We start from the raw sequence: 23,623 nt of genomic DNA on the forward strand, positions 1-23,623 counted from the left end.
GCTGAATCAACAAGTAGCCAATAACACGTCATCATCTCAACATAAACATCTAAGCTTTTGAGAAACATCTTTATTCTGCAAAGGTTCAGCCCACTGGGAGCATCTGGGCGGACTATAGAATAGGAGGTGTACAGGCACAGCTAGTACAGTACTGTCTGCATTTATAAATAAAAAATAAGGTCCATATTTCTTAATGATACGTCTTGTCTATTAGAGGGAAAGGGGAAGGAGAAATGTCAAACAGAACTCTGATATGGCACACGGTTAGGACACCAACACAGTGACATCTGAATTTTTAGGGTTAATCAGATTGAAAATGAAGGTGGAGTGACAAAGAAAAAACATGCCCCAATCCTTAATACCCATCTCATAAACGTATCCTCCAGACAATACTTCAATAACACAAGTACTCAACATTATTTATGTTACATGCACGAAAATATGGATTAAAAATAGTTAAAAGTCTATCATATCCACTCTGTATATCACTGCTTTCTACAATTAAGTTGTGAGGAATTTATAGTATTATATTATATTAACATCTACTGAATGACAAAATACAAAATCTCCAGGACGAAAGAGAAGAGTGTGAAAAGGCTATTCATCATCTTTCTCTTTGTTGACTGTGTCATACGCTGCATGTGATTACACTTCTGGACACAACAATTCAAATCCTGAAGTGGTAAAGTCTCCAGCAGAACTTTCTTCTTTTCTTTTTTTTATTTCCTTCCTTCTCTCTCTGTCTGCCTACTACAACCATGCCTTCAGAGGTGACTCCACCTCCCCCCCTCGCCCTCTCAGGGTCAGTCCTCAGTGGTGAGGGCCTCCACAGCCTCCAGAAGGTGCAGACCCAGGCTGTACTGGGCGTGGTTCTCCGGCAGGATTTCAATCAGACGGCCGACCAGCCTGCTGGTCTGGGGCAGGGGGACCAGGGGGCACCGCAGCTCACTGGGGTCCTGCAGTACGAAAACACATTATATACATTAAGCTTAATTTATTGTCGTCGCGGTGTACCGGGAGCGAGGTGCGCGGCGCTATAAAATGAATTCACCACGACTGTCGTTTCCAGCGTGAAGACTCCGCAAGCTGTCGCGGAACGTGGTCGTGCACCTCTGAATTTTTATAACTATGCGCCCACTGCGCGCGCTGCGCTTTCAATTTCAACATGGTGGCTGGGAAGAGCAGGTTTGTCTGTACAAACCTCTGTGTGATTCTTCATGTACAGACCCCAGGGAGTCAAACAGCCTTAAATATGTGTGTAGAGAGAGATACCACACTGGAAAAAAAAAGAAACATTTTGCTGGAGAGTGTGGAAAAACACGAGAGATCGTTTTGTCAAAGCTAAAAAACGGCTTCATGTAAAGAGTGTTCTTAACAGTGTTATCGGCAGACAGTCATTTCGATTTGGAGATAAAACAACAGTCATGTTAATGATTACAGTAGATAAATGTAATGTTTTGCGGCACGTCGGTGTTACCATTGACATATATAAAATGGACCAACAGATCCCGTTGCTCTGGACGGAGACCAGTGAAGGATATTAGAAGAACTTTTCCGGTGAGGGCTGAGTGTTACTGCGCAGCCTCCAACTGAGAGAGACGACGTAAATGTGACGTGAGCAACCTGTCTGAAAGTTGTAAGTCTTCTGGTAGCTGTGCCAAGAGAAATCTCAATCATTCCCAATCTAGCAGCGACGGAGAGCGTAGGTATATGTAAGGAGATAACATAGGCACAGGCTAATTATTGCTAACTAAAATGCTAGTTAACATTAGTAATTAAACTTATACAGCGAATGTAAGTCCAAACTGCCTGTGAGCTTCTCCTGTACTGTACGGTAATTTCTCTACTGTGCGACAGTAAGTCGCGTGGTTATGACACAATCGCCTATTTTTACAAAAACGTCTACTACGGAGCCATAACGTGCGGTACAAGGTAATGGCGCCTTTTATACATCGTCGTGTTTCTCAAGACAAATAGAGTCTTTAAACGCTTCAGATGTAAAGTTATTTGCTGTCAAAGTGGCGCCAAAATGAATGGCAGTCAATGGAATGCTAACGGCAGGTGATGGCTTGGTAGCATCAAAATGGCGCCATAGGAGCTACGCGTTCCGGGGAGAGGCTTACCCACTTGGGTGTTACATGGATGTGTTTACTACTGTTGCCAGGCAGCCTGCTTTCCTTTACTTCCGCTCTCTTCTTCCCTACTACTTCTTGCTTATTTACCGATTATTTTGTCTGCAGGCTCCCTTGTGTTTCGGAGAGTACTGCAACGAACAATGCGTTGAGCATTAACGTCTCCGTGCATGCTCGTAGAGCGCGCCATCTACAGCGGCGGCGCGCACGGTGTCGCGCCTCTCAATGCAAAACTGTATGGCTTCTACATGCTATTAAATTGCAATTTTTTTTTATTTGACTCACAGATTGGTTCGAAAAATTATTATCTTGACTATTTATCACCAATGTTTTTAGTCAGTGCAGAGGTGAGAAATAGAACTGAGAATCATCTATTCCTATTAATTAGTCTTTGAAGCATATAATCAAATTATTTTGGAATAAGTTTCTTCACAATAGGACATTATTATTATTAGGGCTGTCCTTGACTAAAGAAATTCTTAGTTGACTAACACCCAAATGATTTTATCAACTAATCAACTAGTTGATTTAATCGACAGATCTGTAAAATTGAGTTTCTCCACAAAGCATCCTGAGTTTCTTGGAAACAAGTCACTCAGCATGAAAAACCATAACAAAATGACTAATCAACTTAAGAAATCTTAGTTGACTAAAACCAAAATGACCGATTAGTCTACTTACCGACTAAAAGCGGACAGCCCTAATTATTATTATATAAAGTGCATCATGCTGCTGCCGGTGTTAGTGTTCTCTCTCTATTTGGGTCTGTTTGGGTCCACAACATTTTGAAACAGGTCTTATTATCCTTAGGTCTGTTCGGATCGGGTCTGCCTGTATTGTGTCCCCTTCTGATCCGGTCTCTTTAAAAAAAAATTATTTATGCACGTCTGGTTTGGGTAGTTTTTTTCCACAGGTCCATTTCAGATTGGGTGACCTGTAACCAGTTTCCTCTTCCTGTCTAGTTTCTAACTTAAAAAATCATATGCAAAAAATCCTACTGAGTGAGAACGCTGAAAAACAGGTTACATTTTTCAGTAGTCTGTCAACTCTTGCAGTCTTTATTTGCTGTAGCCAGTAATGTTGTTGATTAGAGGATTTGTGGTTGAGGGTGCCTCTGTAAATGACAGAAGACAAGGGGTTGAACCTAATGAAGAAGGCTGGTTATACAAATGCACTTATAGAAAAGAGCATCTAGCCTGTAAGAACCTGTGACTGAAATGTCTTGTCAGTGTATAAGAGGACTTGTCTGGTGTCTCACCATAGCCTTGAGCCATGTGCAGAGGGTGGGAGGCAGGCGGGCCAGCAGCTCCATGGCTCCCTGCGTCTGGCTCTGGCTGTGGAGCAGCGAGTAACTCAGCCTCTGGCCAGTCAGCACCAGCAGCTGGGAGCCCAGCACATCCTTATCTTCCACCTCTAACATCACCTGGGTGAAAAGATGCCACACATTTAAGATAGTCAGAGCAGAACAATAACCAAGAACTGTGGTCAGCATAAAGGTTTAACAAAAGTAGTATCATCCCGATTTTAGCTTCTGTCTGCTACAAAGAAAACCACAAATTTCTCTTGCCTCTTCAGCCCGGAGGTCCAGGCCCTGGTTGTAGAGCTCGCAGACGAGGTGCCGTCTCAGGATGTCGGGGTTGACCTGCAGCAGGGAGCCCAGCTCCAGACACAGCGAGGGCCACCAGTCAGCTTTGGGTCCACTAGAGGGTAGAGGGGGGGGCCTGGTGCCAGAGGCTGAGCTGGAAGGATCATCTATAGCCTGCACCCAGCTGGTCAGCACCCGGAGGAGGAACTGAGACGGATGTAAGAATGTGGGAAACATAGATGAGACAACGGGTATGGAGAGTGAAGAGGAGATGGAATCAGATGACAACAGACCATTTGTTTGAAGCTCTTCATTTTCTATTGACCTGTAGATCCTAAAAAATCCACCTCTCACCTCTTGTCGTATCGAGACCAGGCCTGGGTCCATGTCTCCACTGGGCATCAACTGGATGGTCGTCAGATCTCTGAAGAAAGCATTCTTACCCTGGGACAACACATACGCGCACACACACACACACACACACACACACACACACACACACACACACACACACACACACACACACACACACACACACACACACACACACACACACACACACACACACACACACACACACAAATACATCAAGACTACATTGTTTAGCTTTTGTAATAACAGCTCTAAAAGAGTGTTACTTGACATATTAAAGTAAGAAAGGAGTAAATGGTGTTTAAAGCCTTGTCCAGACTTTTAACTTTGGTGGATGTAGATAGGCTTATCTTCACAACGTGAGTACATATTTGTGTGTGTGTCCAAGTCCATCTCCTCACCTTGCTGTCAAAGAGGCTGAGTGGCTTGAGCTTCAAGCTGAATGTCATAGCAGCATGCTGCAGGGAGGCTAACAGGCAGTGGTGTTGCACCAGGGGGTAGTGGACGCCCTTCTGCTCCAGGGCAAGTTCAGCCAGTGATGCAGGGCCCTCCGCCCCGCACCACACCTCCTCCACGGACAGCTCCGGAGCGGAAACCTCCTCCACCGCTGAGTCCGCCTGCATGAAAAAACAACAGAAGAGATGGTAAGAAAGGCTTGCGTGCTTGTTAAGAACAGGGGGTTCATTCAAATTATGATCCCAACCATGGGTTGATGCACAGACTGTATAAGTGAAGCCAAAACATCTCGATCGTCCCCTTGTGGCTGGTTGCAGTATAGGTCATAAATCGCCCCCTCCAGGTTAGCGGATGGGACATGGGCCAAACAAAAAAAATGACTACTAAAAACTAAAAAGGTACACATCAAAGAATTTTTTCCCCCAATATTAATTTCTGTCATTTTAGGTAGTTTTGATCACGCAGATGTTTGTTCAAGTGCTCATTTTTCTTATAAGTTTGGTTTTTATTATTTGATGCTATAAAAACAGGGTGTAATGTCATGATTGACAGCTGTGATGGACTTGCGATTGGTCGAGCGGGTATATGAGCGGGACTTTGATACCCCGGCTCCACCGCCCGACCACTACTGCGCAGACTCTGCCAAATTACAAGATGGCAGCGCCGGGATATTTTGGCTTCACTTTTGTTCAGCGGGAGGAAGTGGGGACGTGTCATCCATCTTTATATACATTCTATGATCCCAACTCACAGTTTAGTTCATAGTTAATACAGTCAAGTGCAGAATACAACACATGCCTGTTGTTCCTTCACTGTTTGAGCTTCCCTGTGCAAGATCATGTACACAGTTTGGCACTAGAAGGCTGTTGTCACATTCAATCATTCATTCGCTGAAGGGGGAAAGTTTCTCTGTGCTCACCTGAAATCTCAGTTTAACACGTGTACATAGCAGCAGGATTTGGGATCACAACTAGTTTGCAAGCCAATCGTGGTCCAGTATGCAACTTATACAGGTGGGATGTTGAAACGTGAAACCTCCAGTACACATGCACTGAGAAGGGACTTTTCAGTGAACTATTTTGTGGAGAAACCATATCAGACATATTTTCTTTTACTGCAAGCAGCAAACTAGCTAGCTATTACATCAAATGCATATCAAGTACAAGTGTGGTTAGTAGTGGTAGTGATGGGTTTCTCCATGCTTTGTTTCTGGAATATCTTTACTTACATAGTAATCTATAAAAGACAAAGGGCTCTGATTTTTAACTACTCCAGTCACCTCCATGAGGATCTGCAGCAACCGGACACAGCAGCCCAGGAAAGACGTCACAGCTTTGTCTCCCATCCCGATATCCTGCCAACATAAACAAACCCTTAATATATGCAGCTTAATGCTTTAATTGCAATATTTTACATCTGAAACAATCTGAGCCATAACATTAGGAATGCATACATATTTGCATATATCAAAACTGGCATCATATATTTTATTCTAGGATTCACTTTTAGTTATTTTTACTGAAACTGAAAACTTACCCGTCGACATAAGCGATCTTTGGGTGCTTTCCCCACCTAGGAAAAAAAAAAAGTGTAAACACTTTATACATTGCCTCACTGACGCCTTTACCTCAGACACACAGACATACTGTATATGTATGGATGGATGGATGGATGGATGTATATGTGCATGACTTGCCTTCTCCATGAGGTAGGCTGCTGCTGACAAACGCTTGACAATGAACGTACTCCACATCATTGCAGAAATACCTGTGAGAAAGATTCAAAGAAAGTCTAATGACACACCACTACGGTTATTTTCAGGAGGTACTGATTTACAAAGCGGGGTCATTGACATCACTTCTGGTAATATAGTACTTTCACTCTGAAAAAGCCCCTCACCTAGTTGGATATGTGGACTGGAGACTAGCTTCAAATGTTCCACAGCACACCATAAGTATCGGCCCTCCTAGGAAGAGAATCAGGTGTGAGTCTAGATTTATGAACAAAGGTGATTTGGTTCTTTGCCATCCATGTTTCTTGGATTTATTAAATCCTGCCTTTCCCCCTTTAGTGAAACTGGCTTGTTGCAGAAAGTAGTGATAATATACAGTACACTAAATTAACTGAGGATAAACATTGTTTTTTAATGGCTGTCTTCCTTCTTTTGAACTATATTTATGTGTATGTATGTATGTGTGAATGTGCACCTCGGAGTCTTTGTTCCACTGCACCACATATTCCCAGCAGCAGTGGGCGAAGAGCAAGTCAGGTGAGAGGGAGTGTGGGAACCGCTGGCACACTGCCACCAACAGCTCTGGAAAACACAGTGGACAGTGTTTGATTTGTATTTAATTTATAGAGTATAAAGAGGCTCCATGTACTGTGGCAGGCATTACATTGCTCAAGTAATGCTGTATGAATCTAGAAAGGTTATTAACAACATGAACAGGTAAAGCACAGTTAAATGTCTTTAACATGAGAGCCAATGTGTAATTCGATATCAAATTTATGTATGTCAAATGCTAACATTTTGATCAACTCTTGTCCAGTCCTGACCTGCTATCGTGTCTGTGTCCTCTTGGCTCTTCTCATCCTGTTCCTTCCCTTCTTCTCCAGCCTTCTGCTCTAGTTTTTCATCTGCCTCTTTGTTTTCTATCTTTTGGAGAATTTCCTTCAGTCGCTCAGGGGCCAAGTTGTGCCTGAACACCCACTTGGAGACACTGTCGGCAATGCCACCTTTACGGATAGACGTGAAAAGAAAACGAGAAAAATATAAGATAATCTGTTTTTTGTAGCCACAACCAGTATATGGATACTGAAAGAAAGAAGAAAGTAAAAACTATGAGAAGAGAGTGAAAGGAAATAATAAAAAAAATAAAGAAAGCAAGACAGAAATAAAACACAGTGGCAGTCAAGCTAACAAAAAAGTAATGCTGTCTTACTTCTTTTGTTAGCTTGTCTGTTTGTATATCCCTGAGGATATTTTTCTTAACAGCCTACCTGTGCCTCCCTCCAGCAGCGTTTTGATGGAGCACTGTGCAGCAGCGCCACCTGCTGCTCCCTGAGGAGGAGGTACCAACAGCAGAGTCTGCAGCACCAGCACATCCTCTAGCTGGCGAACACACACACTCCACTGCTCCAGGTCTAGGGAAACCGCCTCCCACTCAGACTGCAACTGTCGCACACAAAAACATTAAAATAGGCTGAGTCGGTGAGTGTGGTTTTGAAGTATTCTCCTATTTTTGTGGCGAATCACTAGACCTATTGTGTCTTTGAAACATGAGGGTGGGTGGGTGTGGTGCTCTGGAAACCAACGTTTTTTTTTGGATTGGTTTGTTTGAACTTCATCAGTCGGTAAAAAAGTTGGGAGGATACAAATGACATGCTTCAACAACACATAAATAACATCTCTTGCTTGAAAATCAACCCCTTACAATTCTTGTTCGCCATCCTTATGTTTTTCATAGCACTGCCTGATGAGTGCACTCATGTGTGTATATCCGTGTGTGCGCATGAGACTTCCCTACCTTGCTGTCAGCTCGGCTCGTGATGCTAGCCTTAGCAGCACGGTGAGCAACGAAGGCCGCCAGCAGAGCAGCGGCAGCATTGTGGGACTGGATGCATGTACAGCGAACTTGCTGCCACCAGGGAGAGATAGACTGGGAGTCCCAAGATTCCTCAACTGCACCTGAAGAGGGGGAGAAGAAGTGATAACTCTTTTTTTCATCCTGCTTTTTCATGAACTTTCATTGGTTGACAGACAGGACAACTTGCACACTGGACAAAAGCACATACCTGGCATGTTGCTGAGGGCGATGAGTAGTGTGTGTAGATTTCTAACAGTTTCTTCTGGTTTCTGTAGCACCTCCTTCTCTCTTTGCATCCACACACTTAGCAAAAGAGACTAAAAGAAAATGAAATATATGAGCAAAAAACAATTTAATAAGGTGGCACTTCTTTTATTAAAAAAAAAAAAAAAAAAAAACATATATCTTTTTGGGACTATGTGCAACATGTCCATTCCAAAAATCATAGATTTTTAAATATGAAATAACAAATAACTACATAGCATTATTACATTTGTCCACTTATTTTGTCACAATTTATCAGCCGTTTCATTTTCTTTTCATCTGTAAACCCTGAGCACATTTTACCTCTATTAGCAAAACTCATCTTAATTTCAACCCATTCCATCAACAAATCCTTTCCTCTATCTTACCAGTAGCTGCTGTGGACTGATGCCAGCCTGCTGAAGTGTGTCACAGACTTTATGGAGTGGGCTCTTTCCACACAGACAACCCCAGAACATAAAGTTCCCTGCAGAGGACACACAAGAGCAAAGTTCTCTGTCTGGATTTGTGTGGTGTGCTCACTCATGTGTGCCTGATGTCACTGAGTTAATTTGCATTTCTTTTCTCTTCCACAACCCTCCGTGTGATGTGTGTTCACCTGCGCTATTTTTACACATCATGCCCATTTTCTTTGATACATATACACCACAGAATGCATCACTGCACTGCCCCACACTGACACGTTCACTAACATTGAATAAGTTGATTATTTGATCCAGTCTTTTTTTTTTTCAAGTGGAATAATCTTGTAAGCTATGCATCTCGTCAGCTGTATATTTTCCTCAAGTCAACATGACATCAGTCTTGGACAAAACGCATGAGCGGCACAGCAACTCAGATTTTGTATGTCTTGTAGTCTCCACTTGGCTTTGGTTTGGAGAAACACAGCAATGCATCTCACTCACTGTCTAATGAGACTTCATACTCTTACTTGATACTTATCTATCAATTCATTTAACAGTATCCTACTGAGGTTAACAAAACACACGTAGCGTCACACATTTTTGGTTGTGTCATGGTATCTATTTGGGTAACTGTGTCAAGGCATACAATGTGCATACATGTGTTGCCATACCTAGCTGATTCCATTCCGTTTCAGAGGCGCGGATTACCCTCAACTCCCCGTCCTCGGTGCACTCCATCTGGGAGAGAAAGGCTTGGACAGGCAGGGGTGAGTCAGGGGAGTCCTGGGCAAAGGAAACACTGGGTCTTGAAGTGAGTTGGGCGTAGCGTTGCAAGGTAGGCCCAACACGAGACAATTCATCCTCTATGCCTTCGAGGGAGTCCTGCTGGTTGAGGAGAGCATGTAAGTGTTTATTATAGAGTTATGACTAATAATAATAAACCACCAAGCAACAATACTACCCTAATTGGTAGCTTTACCACAAAAGCCTATGTTAGGGCTGAACGATTATTGGAATTCAAAGTGATGCAGCGAGAACGTAATTTTCAGATCTCAAAAGCTGTGATTTTTTTTTAATGCTACCCACTCTAACCAAGTAAAAGGGTTGTACACACCTGGTCCTGTGGGCTTTATGGCACACACACTGCCCCACGCTCCACGTGACATATGTGAATGAGAGCTGATGTAGAAAACAACTTTTTAAATGCTACGCACAAGCTTTGATGCTCCCTTGCTATCTAAATTGCCAATAATTCAATCTGTACCTTCCTAATCCCCAACAACAGATACCAGGGAAGAGAGAGGATGATAAGGAACTTTTAAAATAATCGCATACTAAATCATAATAGCAATATTGGTTGAAAAAGAAATCGCAATTCGATTATTTTTTTCCAATATCATTCAGCCCAAATCTATATTATGCAGTCTTACAGTTGGAAAATGTTTATGGGAGTACTATTAACAAGCTTTCTGCATGTGTGTGTCCTCTCACATTTTTAGAGCAGGCCTCTATGTCTGCAGTGGAGTGCAGTTGCTGGATGTCAGTGTAGAGCTGAAGCAGTTTCAGCTGTGAAGAGCAGAGCTGCAGTAATTCTATATCCACTGCCTCAGGGTCTGCAATGCAGAAATACACAACCATGAATAAAGAAAGAAAAAGCATTGCCATACAGTATGTATGATATGTACATTTACAGTACTTTACATTTCAGCCATTGAGCTGAGCAAATGATCTGGAAAACCAGTATATGACACCTGTTATATTATATCTTAGAACAATCAGAACAATATTTTTTCTTAATAATAAACTGATAGTTTACCTTGTTGCTTCAGAGTGTCATGTAGGGCGCATGTGATGTTAGTAAGACATGAGACTGGAGCATTCTTATTTGACAGCAGAGACTCCAAAGCCTAAAACGCAAAGACTGCAGTTAGAAATGTGACTGTTACCACAAAGACAATAAATAGGCCTCTCTATTAGTGTGTGAGGCAACTTGTACAGTGTTTTTGTCGATACCTGCTTCTTAATGGCGGGGTGTTTAATATCTAGCAGCGCACTTTTAGCTTCGCTCTCCAAAATATCTGAGAAGAAAAGATGAGTAAGCACATAGAAAAGCATAGAGAAACCTCTCTCATGTCATACAGGTGTATCTAGATTTCCATTCAGCTCTCACTCTTGTATTCTTACCAGGCTCCACCCCTCTGCTTCTTAGTAAAGTAGTCAGTCTCTTTAACAGGTGCAAATCTTTGGCTCGCTCGCTCTTCTTGTCACTGAAATGGAGAAGAAAGAATAGATTGGGTTTGGATGGATTGCTCGCAGCCCTTATCAACAACTTGTAGACTGGGGAAAGGTATTGCAACTTAGTTAACCAAGTGCTTGAAGGTAAACTTAGTGGTTGAAAACCTTGGTTACAAAAGTAAATGATGACAGTCCAGTTGCCATAAATTCTCTTGCTTAACATTCTTTACCATGACCTCAATAAGGTTTTTGTTGAGTTGAGTGAGTAAATTAAATAAGTAATTGAGTAACATGTTTCTATAGCTGAAGTATACAATACAAATATTACTAGGGTTGGGTACCGAAACCTGGTGCTAATACGGCACCTGTGCCTAAACGGTCGGTATCTACCGGACAGAATAGCAACGCGGACTTCCATGCCTCATTTCGGTGCCAATTAAATGCCTTTTGTGCTGCCCTCTGATGCTCTGAAACAGACGTTAGAGGCAATAGAAGCATCACTGCACATGACGCTAGTTAACACTTCACTTGACAGCAGGTAACGTTAGCTAGCAGCTGGATTAAACACGGTTAAAATGCTGACAGCTAAATGGTGTAAAGTGTGTCTGTATTACACTGTAGAGGATTCCAACAGCGGGACGTTAAGCAATGTGCAGCTGCCTTTGTCGGAAAAACAACACAGACGGTGCGTTCACTTGAAACTAGTAAGCCTCGTGGTGCATTCAAAGTTATTGTAAAATACCCTATTCCCCTATTTTTTAAAAGTATCGCTTTAGCACCGAAAACCCAAACAATACCCAACCCTAAATATTACTAGAATTGTATTCCTACATACAGGGACCTACAACTAAATATTTTATTTATTTTAGTAGCAAATTTGAGTCTGAGAATAAAAAGTATCCCCACACCACATCTGCAAGCAATCTTACAAGAAACATTAACTGAAGTGTTAAAGTTGATGTTTTGGGAGACTTGAAGTCAGTTACTGAAGCTGGCCGAGGAATAGTCTGGGGCTTGAGAAATTAAGACTGCAACTTGTTGTTTTACCACTTTGGTTTTTGTTCGGTTTTAACAAGTGAAATACAGTACAACATATTGATTAGTCTGCTTGAGAGCTATTCCTTTAAAAATGCCTGCATGAAAAAACAGCTGATCTAGTCTCTGAGGTTAATGTATGTGTGTTTTTGTCTGTCTGTGTAGCAACCTGAGGGCCAGGTGGAAGGGGATGTTCACTGTCCTCAATGCTCCTGTGATGGGATCCAGCAGACACACCTGCTGGGTGTGGAGCTGCCAGCCCTTACTGGTCACACTGTTCACCCCCATCAGACGGTAGCCAGCATACAGCAACCTGGAAGCGCACGCACACACACGCACACGCACGCACACGCACGCACACACACACACACACACACACACACACACACACACACACACACACACACACACACACACACACACACACACACACACACACACACACACACACACACACACACACACACACACACACATTTTACAGAGATTTTATTGTGTACTTTTCCCCAGTTTGTCTATCCGTGAGTGTCAGTGTCCAGCATATGCTTCAGTGGTATGCTATACATGAAATGCACAGGCGCTGCTTTGTGTTTGTGATGCTTTTGAGGCTTTGAGCTTTAATAAAAAGTTAATGTTAGAAAAATGATGCTTAGAACGGTTTTGTTCCAGTTTCTTTGTTAAACCATTTGCATCCAAACTGCTGTTTTAGTATTTCTGTCTTTCATGTGTTAATCATGAAAGCTGAGTGACCTTGCAAAGAGCACAGGATGTATCCCTGAGGGCAGAACGCATAATGTGGAGGAGATGCCGGGCCTAACCAGAGATAAGAAAAAAGCTACTGATTGCATGAACCTAATAATTAACTTGACTCCCAACTCCTTTAAAAAGACACTGTTGTGAACATCTTCAGTCACTTTCTGGACTTATGCTGAAGTGCTGTAAACTGACTCTACTTGCTGCAAGTAAAGCAACTTTTAAGAGAACTCCAGTGATTTTGTCCATTCTTTGATAAATAATTATCCTAACAGTTAACACCTTCATTTTTAGAGTGCATTTTTTTATACCTGCAGTGTTTGCCCACAGTGAAGGCTCCAACTCGAGGACCGTGCTGCATACCCCACACCTCCAGGATTCCCCTGCGGGGTGCGTAGATCACCAGGAACAAAGCATGGCGTCTTGGAAGGGAGGCAGAGGGGGAGAACTCCCGATCAACTCGCTCCTCCGGAACCTGCAGCCAGCCCAGTTGAGCATCTCGATAGCCTGCAGTTAAGTTAAAAAATGAATGTATATTCATATTTACATTACAGGGACACACTAAACATCTTTTTAGGTGAATGCATGACTTGGCGTCCCAACTAATTTTAAAGAAAGAACAGAGGCTATGAGTGTTTGATAGACAGAATGTAAAGGTTCAACATTTTGAGCTCTCGGACCACATGAAAACTTCTGACATCTAATTATCTAAATGTTCTTTATGTACTGATTCTTGACATGTGAACCATGGTCACTCGATTCTGAACAGAGAGAAGGTAAATGGAATATAAAAGAGAGATATAAAATCTGTCCCTTCTTAGCACGGCTCCATGCTTTACCTATTTAATCCTTTCCAAAGATGTCTTCAAAAAACATTTATATTACTCACCTTTCCACATGCGGATGGCAATGCCCCTGGCCAAGTCCAGCAGTGTGACTCGACCAAAGTCATCCGTCACTCCAGCCAACGTGTTGCAGGGAGACAGACAGATGGACTCGCCGTGGCGGCGAGAGTCTGGGAGACCATATCTAGGTGGAAGAGGTCAGATTTATGAGAAAATGACATCAACAAGCTTCATATTGCCAATATCAATAAGACACAATAGGGCATTGTTGCATTTGTGTTGAGATGTCATGGTACAGTACCTGATCGTCAAGGGCGTTGCAGGCTCCACCTTGGGCTTCTGTTTCTGAACAGCCTCTTCTTCATTCTTGTGCTTGTTCCAACCTAACCATCCACTGGGAAGGAAACATCAAGGGAGAGTGATGGAATTATAAAAAATAGACACAGAGAAAGTTAGCAAGAGACATAAAAGATGATGATTAGAGAGGATTAAGGGAGGCTACAGTACAAGACAAAGTAATAAAGAGAAGGCCAATGGTAGGGATATATAATACCCCATTGTATGGATTAAACTGCCATTGAGCAGAGAACAGGATATAATTATAAGAGTATTGATTTGGCTGTTTTGTGCAGCAGTAGAGGGTTGTCAACAGTGCGGCATTCAGTCTTTGAGTGTGTATGTGACAATTGACAACCCTTTTTCTCTTTTAAACAATGCACTACACAAATTGTTACGTGGCTGTTAGTTTCTTCCTGCTCTTTTGCTATTATTACTCCTTCACATTTCTTGGACTATTGATTGTCTTAAAGGTGCCATGACATGGTGCTCTTTGGATGCTTTTATATAGACCTTAGTGGTCCCCTAATACTGTATCTGAAGTCTCTTTTATATAGACCTTAGTGGTCCCCTAATACTGTATCTGAAGTCTCTTTTATATAGACCTTAGTGGTCCCCTAATACTGTATCTGAAGTCTCTTTTATATAGGCCTTAGTGGTCCCCTAATACTGTATCTGAAGTCTCTTTTATATAGACCTTAGTGGTCCCCTAATACTGTATCTGAAGTCTCTTTTATATAGACCTTAGTGGTCCCCTAATACTGTATCTGAAGTCTCTTTTATATAGACCTTAGTGGTCCCCTAATACTGTATCTGAAGTCTCTTTTATATAGACCTTAGTGGTCCCCTAATACTGTATCTGAAGTCTCTTTTATATAGACCTTAGTGGTCCCTAATACTGTATCTGAAGTCTCTTTTATATAGACCTTAGTGGTCCCCTAATACTGTATCTGAAGTCTCTTTTATATAGACCTTAGTGGTCCCCTAATACTGTATCTGAAGTCTCTTTCCCGAAATTCAGCCTTGGTGCAGAATTACAGCCACTAGAGCCAGTCCCACAATGAGCTTTCCTTAGGATGTGACATTTCTGTGTCTGTAGCTATTGAGGAGGAGAGAGGGGGGGGCAAGGTGGAGGGTGGGGGTGTGGCCTTGACCAACTGCCACTTTGATCATTTGAAAGCCATGATGTCTCTCTCTTTCTCATGGGTGGGCCAAATTCTCTGGGCGGTCAAAGCAGAGAAAGGGGAGGTAACCTTTCCCCTTATGACGTCATAAAGGGAAGATTCCAGATCGGCCCATCTGAGCTTTCATTTTCTCAAAGGCAGAGCAGGATACCCAGGGCTCGGTTTACACCTATCACCATTTCTAGCCACTGGGGGACCATAGGCAGGCTGGGGGAACTCATATTAATGTTAATAAAACCTCATCAAGTGAAATGTTCATGCCATGGGACCTTTAATTCCTGTATGTTTCAGAAAAGTGCTATTCAACTAAAATTATGTTTGGTAAAATTATATTTTTTTAATAATAAAATGAATGCAGGTTTTAATTAATGCTTGCTTATACACACATGGAAGCTGGATTTTACGCACGCACACACACACACACACACACACACACACCTGGCAGCACTGAAGAGGGCTGAGGTGAGTTTACTGGCCACAGCCATAGCCACGTGAGAGAGGAGAGGCTGGGTGCTTCCCTAAAGACAGACAGAGAGACACAACAAACAGCTAAATGTTTAGCACACTATTATGTCTAGCACTGTCTCCTGTAGGTTATTGGCCCCACTTGTGTAGGTACACTAAACTTAACTTACTAACTTACTACTTAACACAGCTATACAGTTAAGTTGCCTGACTTGCTCCATCACTCACTCACCTCTACAGCATAGTAGAAGCCTGTGTATGGCCCACCTCCCACAGTGACATACTGACTCATGGCAGGGGGGTTGCCCTTGACTGAAGCATTAAAACCCCCCAGGATAGATGCATTCTTCATCTGGTCAAACACACACAGCGTCATAATGCCTAACAGCAGGAGAGACGGAGAGAACAGAGACGTGGGAAAAGAGAATGACAGAAATGAATGCAGTGAGTGGAGTACTTCCTGTCAATAGTCAATTTTATTTTAAATAGGATAACCTCTTCCCAGCACATCAATCCACTGCACAATCCTTTTTATTCATTGTAATGCATACATACATAGAACGCATAATGAAAAGTCCATTTTGTTGGCCGCTTCCCCAGGAAGTTTTTGTTGTCAAAATATTCAGAGAATTTTGTCAGAAAGTGTAAAATGCTGTAATACTTCTTCATAATTAACTCTAAACACTAACTCTGTGATGTAGTAGTACATTAAAAGATGGATAAGCCACAAACACAAACCAGTCCATTATAAGGCAATCAACCACCAGTATGAACAAAAATTAAGTACTTAAAAAAAATAAAATAAAAAAGGTCTCTTACCCACACTGCAGTGGTCAACAATGGTGTCCATGTCGTGCAGACCCCACTTCTTATAGGCCAGGGGAGGAGGCTGGATCACATCACTACCTGCTGCTGCCGCTGGATGGAAAAACACAGTTGGTCATTTGATCATCATCTGTAGCTAGCTAACAGGCATGTATTGCATTTAGATACATTTAAAACTAGAGCACTGTGCATACATTGTGACAATAATAGATTTAGGCCATGGGAAAACGCACACAGACTAACACCAAAAACAACTAGATGTTCAGAGAAACCCTGTTAAAGCTTGGCTTCTAAACTTCTAGAGACTGTATCTAGGGTTTGTGTGTGCAAGTGTGTGTGTGTGTGTGTGTGTGTGTGTGTGTGTGTGTGGTAGTTTTGCATTTGTCTCCTTAGGTACCTGAATGCCTTGTAGCAAACACTATCCACCCAGCCAGCAAATGAAGAACACATCTGTAGTTAACACACTGCAAAATACTTTTAACACTTAACGTAATACTTAATAGAACCCCATGACTCCCATACTACAATATAAACACACAAGCATAAGCACATACTGTAAATACTCCCAGTTGGAAGCGTTGCACACACATACACACACACACACACAATTACACACATGCTCACGCAAGCAGCAGTACCTCTTGCCACCTGGTTCCTGCAGGCACGCAGAGATTGAAAGAGGCTGAAGCCATCGATAGTGACCAGAGCAGCAGGGTAGAGGATACTTAACTCTTCATGCTGTGATTGAATAAAACCAATAATTATTCATTTGCTAAATGACATGGTGGGATACTCAGGAAAAGCTAGTAAGTGAACCTTGAGTTTAGATCAAGGTTAATTTACTCACAGAAATGTGATCCTAAGTTCAAGAATTATTCTCCATACTAATACAGTTGAAGGAATTGTTCAGCATACACTTTCCTGTTAAGAGTTACATTAGAAGATTGATACAATTCTCATGTCTGTAACAGAGGGTTCATACGCTTTTTAACCAATACTTTTCGGCAAATTTCCATGACTATGTATTCCTGAAAATGTCAGTCGACATTATACAATAAGAATACAAATCTGTGTTAAAGTTTACCCTCAGAGGTTTAACAATAAAATGAATGACAATTTATGTTGTTCATAGTGGGATTCGTAATATCGCGCCCCGAATAGAACGGTGAGGTTAAGATGACGTGAAATACATTTATTAATCACATATTATTATGCTGTGTTAAAAAAAAAAAAATTCCATGACTTTTCCAAAACTTTCTGGGTCTTTTTATGTTCCCAAAACCTTTCCAGGCCTGGAATTTGCATTTTTCAAATTCCATAACTTTTCCAGGTTTTTTCCAAACGTATGAACCCTGGTAACAGTAAGCCTGGATTTGTCCAAAAGTGACAAAATTGACATAACAGCAACTCTGAAGCTCACTGATTAACATGTTATAGTTTAATTAGTAAAAAACACAAAAGTGTAGAAACAACAAGTTTCACCAGGGGTTATTGACTATTTATACCGGAGATCAGACTTCTGAGCCTCCCTGTGACATTACTAGGCAATAGGGCTGTGTATTGGAATAAGAATCTGGTGATACGATACGTATCGCGATACATGGGTCACGATTCAATATATTGCAATATATTTCGATACTGTGCGTAAGGCGATATATTGGGATTTTTTTTATAGTATAATTTTAGAAAAACTAATATTTAAAAAAAGACATGATGTCCATAAAAGTCAAAGAAGTTCACTTTATGTAAACAATTCAGTACACAGAAAATCCAACTGCCAGTTTGGGATTGTGGTTCACAGGTTCTTAGTGAGCAAATTTGTATATGCTAAAGTAGGCCAAAGTTCAGCCATAGCTACATTGTTAGCTTCTAGCAAAAAGTCAGGCACTGCAAGGCACTGTTAGGCAAGGACACTAGTGGTGCATCTCAGCATAGCCATCTAGCGGTAGGGGGTTTAAACACAACATAAACATGAACCACTGTCTTACATGAATATTTTTGAACGTAAACTAAAAAAAATAAAAAAATAATCAATATTGCGTTTTTGAAAATCGATACAGCATTGCAAGATAAAATATCGCGATACTCAAGTGTATCGATTTTTTCTTACACCCCTACTAGGCAACCAGCCGAGACTGTGCTAAGGTACCTGCTGCTGGCTTTATTTTTCGTATTTATCAAGCAGATTTGTTTGCATCTAACTCATGACAAGAAAACATAGAAGTGTATTTTCCAAAATGTCAAACCTTTGGATTTTAACATAAATCGCATACACAGTTCTTATAGAAATTTTCGATGTGTGCATTACCTGCTCAGTTACTCCAGGATGACGAGGGATTTCATATGTGCGACACTTGAGCCTCAATACAGGGTCCTCATGTAGCAGCTGGGCCAGGAGGAGAACCCCGTTCTGACGAGAAACAATCGGTGTTACATTTAATACTGGCATTCTTCACCATATCTTCTGCTGATTATCTGAAAATGGTGATTGTTGCCTATTGGCAAGGTACCTCTGTGTAGAAGCGGACATAGCCAGAAGTGAAACCCACTACTACACATGTCCAATCGGGCCGCCCTGTGGAGCTCCTACACACACACACACACACACACACACACACACACACACACAAAAAAAACAGCTATTGACGTGTACACATCCACAAGCATTTTGCATCTCCTCTATTTCCTACATGAGTAATTCTTACCTCTTCTGGCTTGCCAATGGTATACAGATAGAGCTGCTCACGCACTCTCTGTAGTGAGAAAACATACACAAAGTAGGATGTTGTTCACTGTACAGCTCACTCTCTCTCAAGAACCTTGGAAGAAGCACTTATGCATTGGCTCATGTTTCATTTGTTTCCCCACTGTCAAAGAACTATCCCATTGAAAAGGGAGTCTTTGTTATTTTATTTGTCCTATGTGGTTTTTTTTATTTGTCCTCTGTAGTTTTCCTCATCACTCTGAAGTTTTTAGTTTTTTTTTGTATATACACACTACCGGGCAAACGTTTGGGGTCACTTAGAAATTTCCATTCCACTCCATTATAGACAGAATACCAGCTGAGATCAGTTGCATTGTTTTTTATAACCAGGGCAGCAGTTCAGAAAAGGGTTCTCCAATGTTTTCTCAGTTAGCCTTTTAAAATGATATCAGATTAGTAAACAGAATGTGCCTTTGGAACATTGGATGAATGGTTGCTGATAATGGGCAATGTAGATATTGCATTAAAGATAGAGATGTTCTGATACCAATATCGCCTCCTGATACTGCCTAAAATCCTGGTATCGGTATCGGGAAGTACTGGAGTTTATGCACCGATCCGATACCACATAATAAAGCCCTAAAGAAAATCTACGTTAAAGTAGTTTATTTATATTCTTTTTCCGTTATAACTGACTGTCAAACTGGATAATAAAAGAAAGCAGCGTTCATTGTTTGTTGTTTAACCTGAGCCAGACTGACAACAAAGATAGAAATCATATCACATCCACACAGGAATAGTAGTATACAGTTGTTAAATCATAATAAAATATATAACACACTGGTATCGGATCAGTACTCGGTATCGGCCGATACGCAAGTTCAGGTATCGGAATCGGGAAGAAAAAAATGGTATCGGACCATCTCTAATTAAAGATCAGCCACTTCTTACAGTCAAGAACCCTTTCGCAATTATGTAAGCACATAATGTAATCTGAAAACTGCTGCCCTGATTAAAAAAACAATGCAACTGATCTCAGCTGGTATTCTGTCTGGAATGGAGTGGAATGGACATTTCTAAGTAACCCCAAACTTTTGACCGGTAGTGTATTTTAAATATTTGTACTTGTATTCTATCCTATTTATTATTTCATGTATATTGTATCCTATTAGTTCATGTATATTCTGTATGTGTGCTGTGTCTGATATCTGCTCTAAGTTTAACTGTAATTTCCCATTTTTGGGATAAATAAAAATGTCTCTACCTACCTACCTACCTACCTATCTATCTCTTGTCCTTAGATATAATGCTAACCCATCAACTCTTCTGTTGTCATTTTCATTCCTTCTCAAGTTAATCTAATTTGACTCTTACCCTTCATCAGTACTGAGGGTTCCGGTCCAAGACACAGCCAGGGTCATCTCCTCTCTGCCGCTGTCATCTGTACGCCACTTAGCTGTAAGAATCAACATTAACAGCAATGTAGAACACCTCATTGTACTTAGAATTGAGTGTGCATGTGTGTGTGTGTGTTTGAATATCTGACCTGAGAGAAAGACAGCCTTCTGTTGGCGGGCTACAACTAATAGGTCAGAGCATGGCGACAGGGACACTACACAGTCCTGCAGCCAGGGTTCCTTCTGCCCTGTAGTCTCCTCCTCCACCTGCAGGGCAAAGAGGAAAGGCAGTTGGAGGGGACCTCTCCTTTCAATCAGCAAATGATGTGAGTGATAATCCCATACAACACCTCAGGTCATTTTCACATATTGGACAAATATGTAACTGAAGCAGCTTTGCAATGCCAATTACACCTGTTTTTTAATATTTTAGAGAGAAATGACAATGTGAGAATAGAGAATCAAACACAAAAGGACAGACCGTCGTTGCAGAAGTGGCTCCCTCCTCTTTGTTTTCGCCACTATCCCATGCTGACTCCCAATCGGAGGCCTCCCACGACAGCTCATTTTCTGTTAGGGGAAAGGGGAATAGGGAAATCTGAGGACAATGGGTATTCATTTGTGACATCTTGCTGATTTTGAATATGACCAGGCAACCAATTGACAGGGTATTCACATTTTTGGTAGCCAACACACAGCAACAACAGTGATCATGAGTTCCAAGAAAAGTGACATATTTAAATGTTAAAGAGGGGTGTGAAATCAAAGGCTAAAGTCACAGAACAGTTGTGTATGGTAGTGTTAAAGTCAACCGCTAAAAATATTAACTTAACACAGACATGAAAATTATATTCTTCCAATCCATAAAAAAACTAAATGAGAGAGGACACGATGAAGGTGGTGCTACAGGGAAATAACCTAAAAACATTCAAGTGACAGAACAAGTAGCAAAATCCAGGATGAAATCCCAATGCCGTGGACATATAATGCATTATGCTTGGTGCAGCGTGTGTGGGGGTCAATGTCAATATTTTTGCACACCCTGGACAAACCGTACAGCCTTCTTTTCGTTTCTTAAACAGTTATTGCACATATTTGTTATAGTGTCTTTGTTACATATTTTTATTATAATATATCTACTATGTTCTTGACTGCAGCAGTACTTTGCTTTATTTTTTATTTCCTTTTTAATATATTTATTGTTTACTGTATGCACCTAATACACCAAGCAAGTGCAAACTTGATTGGCAATACATCTGATTCTAAGTCTACAAGACTGAGGGGATGACACGCTCTGTATGTCTAACCACATACAGAGTGCCTTTTCTGTGTGCCTTTTCTCCTTTGTTGAGCATCTTTCAGTGATGTGTTCAGGTGCCTCATGTGGGATGACTCATAGCACAAAGGGCAGTGCCCTGGTGGTACATGTATTGCAAAGCACAGATGGAGCTCCAGCCATCATTCACTTTACAAAGCCTTACCTTGAAATGATTTGCCTTTATTACTACGGTCAAGCCATTCGAAACAGTTGTTATTAATGGAATTCATTAAAGATACTTTTTTTTTTTATCTCTCAGATCTGAGCATTAGGGTATTTTGTACCGCACAGAACAGAATTGAACGAATAAAAACCTGCTTGCAACATTTAGCCACCTTGCTATAACGTTATTTAGCTATGGTCCTTAGGTTAGTTAGCAATTACTTTGTTTTATGACTATCTAGTTCCAGAGGTAGCTGGTAACTGGACAGTTGTCACTTTGGTTAACAGTTAGACTAGCTATGTAAGTTACTGTAGCTGCATGCTACAGACATGCATCTGTCTTGACCTGTTTGATTCTTCTCCTCCACTGGCTCGGTTTTCTGGTTCTGGAACAAGTAGTCCCTGACCGTCTTGAGCTCTTGGAGCCGACAAAACTCCAATAAGCTGCAGGACATCTCTCTCCCGTCCCGTCAGGACCGAAGTAGGGAATCAGCCAGTTAGCCCGCTTGCTAACAGTCCAGTTGTAGAAGATCAACGTAACGTTAGCTTAGCAGTTTGAGTCCTTTTGCAGGTCCTGCTATCTTGTTAAGTTACCTTAATGACAGCCTCTTCACAAAGACAATATTACCTACTTGTCTTAAACTGACACCGAAATGAATATTAGCACGAGTCTGGTACCCTTATTTTCCCCGACATTTGCAGTTTCCACCTTATTCCTGATGTGTTGATGACTGATGACACAACGTTAGCACAATAACACATGTGTGCTTCCGGGTTATAGCCGATTCGAAATCTTCAAAATAAAAGCTTTAAGATGCATTTGTTTACCAATTATAACTAAAATGATATGCCAGAATAATAGAGATATATGTGTATAGTCAGTACATACATTCAAAATTTGAAACCTACAATATGATTTGTGTGAAAAGTGTATTGGTGTGTCTTTTTCACCAGAGGGCGGTAGTGGAACAATTTTCAGGTGGCTTACTAAGCTCTACCTCCTCCTCCAGCTACATCCCCCGTGCTTAACTTTAGTTTGCTGTACTCGTACCAGAACATTATGGTAGCCTACGTTTGTGTAGTTTTTCAAAGGCATACAGTAGGCTTGTCTGTGGCCTACTGCCAAGTTAACTCCAAACTCAGTGACGAACTGTATAACTATTCTGATCGCTGTTTGCGGTAAAGATTTGGAAAATAAATGTGATCAACCTATTTTCTATGATTCTTTGTGGTTTTATCTTGTTTATATGTTGTTTATGCATTGCTTTACAGCAACTTTATTTAGGGTATACTGCATGGGTAATGTAGGTTAATGAAGTAGGATGAAATAATCAGAAAGAGGGCTAGGCTACAATTAACCTACAAATCTTGTTCTTTAAAAAGTTACATTTGTGGTAGGCCTATTTCCCCTGGAGTTTGCTTATTGTTGTGTTTTGAGTCTTGTGGTTGCTTTGTGTTTTGCTCTTTTGAAGCAACTGCAGGGCTGCCAACATAGACAGTAGGCTATATAAGAATGGACCAACAGAGCCCATTGCTCTGGACGGAGACCAGTGAAGGCCGTTAG

General features: G+C 41.4%; 1 protein-coding gene across 5 annotated transcripts; it reads right to left on the minus strand.

Moving 5' to 3' along the window:
- Positions 1 to 50: 50 nt before the first annotated feature.
- On the minus strand, positions 51 to 22,898 carry rab3gap2 (RAB3 GTPase activating protein subunit 2 (non-catalytic)). Of its 5 annotated transcripts, XM_035994751.1 has the most exons (37): positions 22,654 to 22,898; positions 22,406 to 22,568; positions 21,061 to 21,149; positions 20,729 to 20,846; positions 20,557 to 20,638; positions 19,184 to 19,231; positions 18,989 to 19,064; positions 18,787 to 18,888; positions 17,117 to 17,216; positions 16,876 to 16,896; positions 16,473 to 16,571; positions 15,886 to 16,034; positions 15,627 to 15,706; positions 13,970 to 14,062; positions 13,713 to 13,852; positions 13,135 to 13,330; positions 12,240 to 12,383; positions 10,985 to 11,067; positions 10,814 to 10,878; positions 10,617 to 10,707; positions 10,292 to 10,413; positions 9,472 to 9,685; positions 8,765 to 8,862; positions 8,341 to 8,449; positions 8,073 to 8,233; positions 7,546 to 7,720; positions 7,102 to 7,281; positions 6,753 to 6,859; positions 6,445 to 6,511; positions 6,242 to 6,312; positions 6,082 to 6,117; positions 5,774 to 5,899; positions 4,491 to 4,706; positions 4,072 to 4,161; positions 3,700 to 3,924; positions 3,391 to 3,555; positions 51 to 956 (listed from the first exon to the last, which is right to left on the minus strand). In XM_035994751.1, exons 2-37 carry the CDS (start codon positions 22,512 to 22,514, stop codon positions 804 to 806), a joined length of 4,200 nt encoding a protein of 1,399 aa, XP_035850644.1. In that variant the 5' UTR covers positions 22,515 to 22,568; positions 22,654 to 22,898; the 3' UTR covers positions 51 to 803. The 5 variants fall into 5 exon arrangements, with proteins under 5 accessions (XP_035850644.1, XP_035850645.1, XP_035850647.1 ...); XM_035994752.1 differs by having other exon boundaries at positions 9,472 to 9,682; positions 22,406 to 22,833; XM_035994754.1 differs by having other exon boundaries at positions 5,825 to 5,899; positions 22,406 to 22,832.
- Between the last annotated feature and the right edge of the window lie 725 nt (positions 22,899 to 23,623).

The sequence above is a fragment of the Sander lucioperca genome, chromosome 18 (genome assembly GCF_008315115.2).
Source record: "Sander lucioperca isolate FBNREF2018 chromosome 18, SLUC_FBN_1.2, whole genome shotgun sequence".
NCBI lineage: Eukaryota > Metazoa > Chordata > Actinopteri > Perciformes > Percidae > Sander > Sander lucioperca.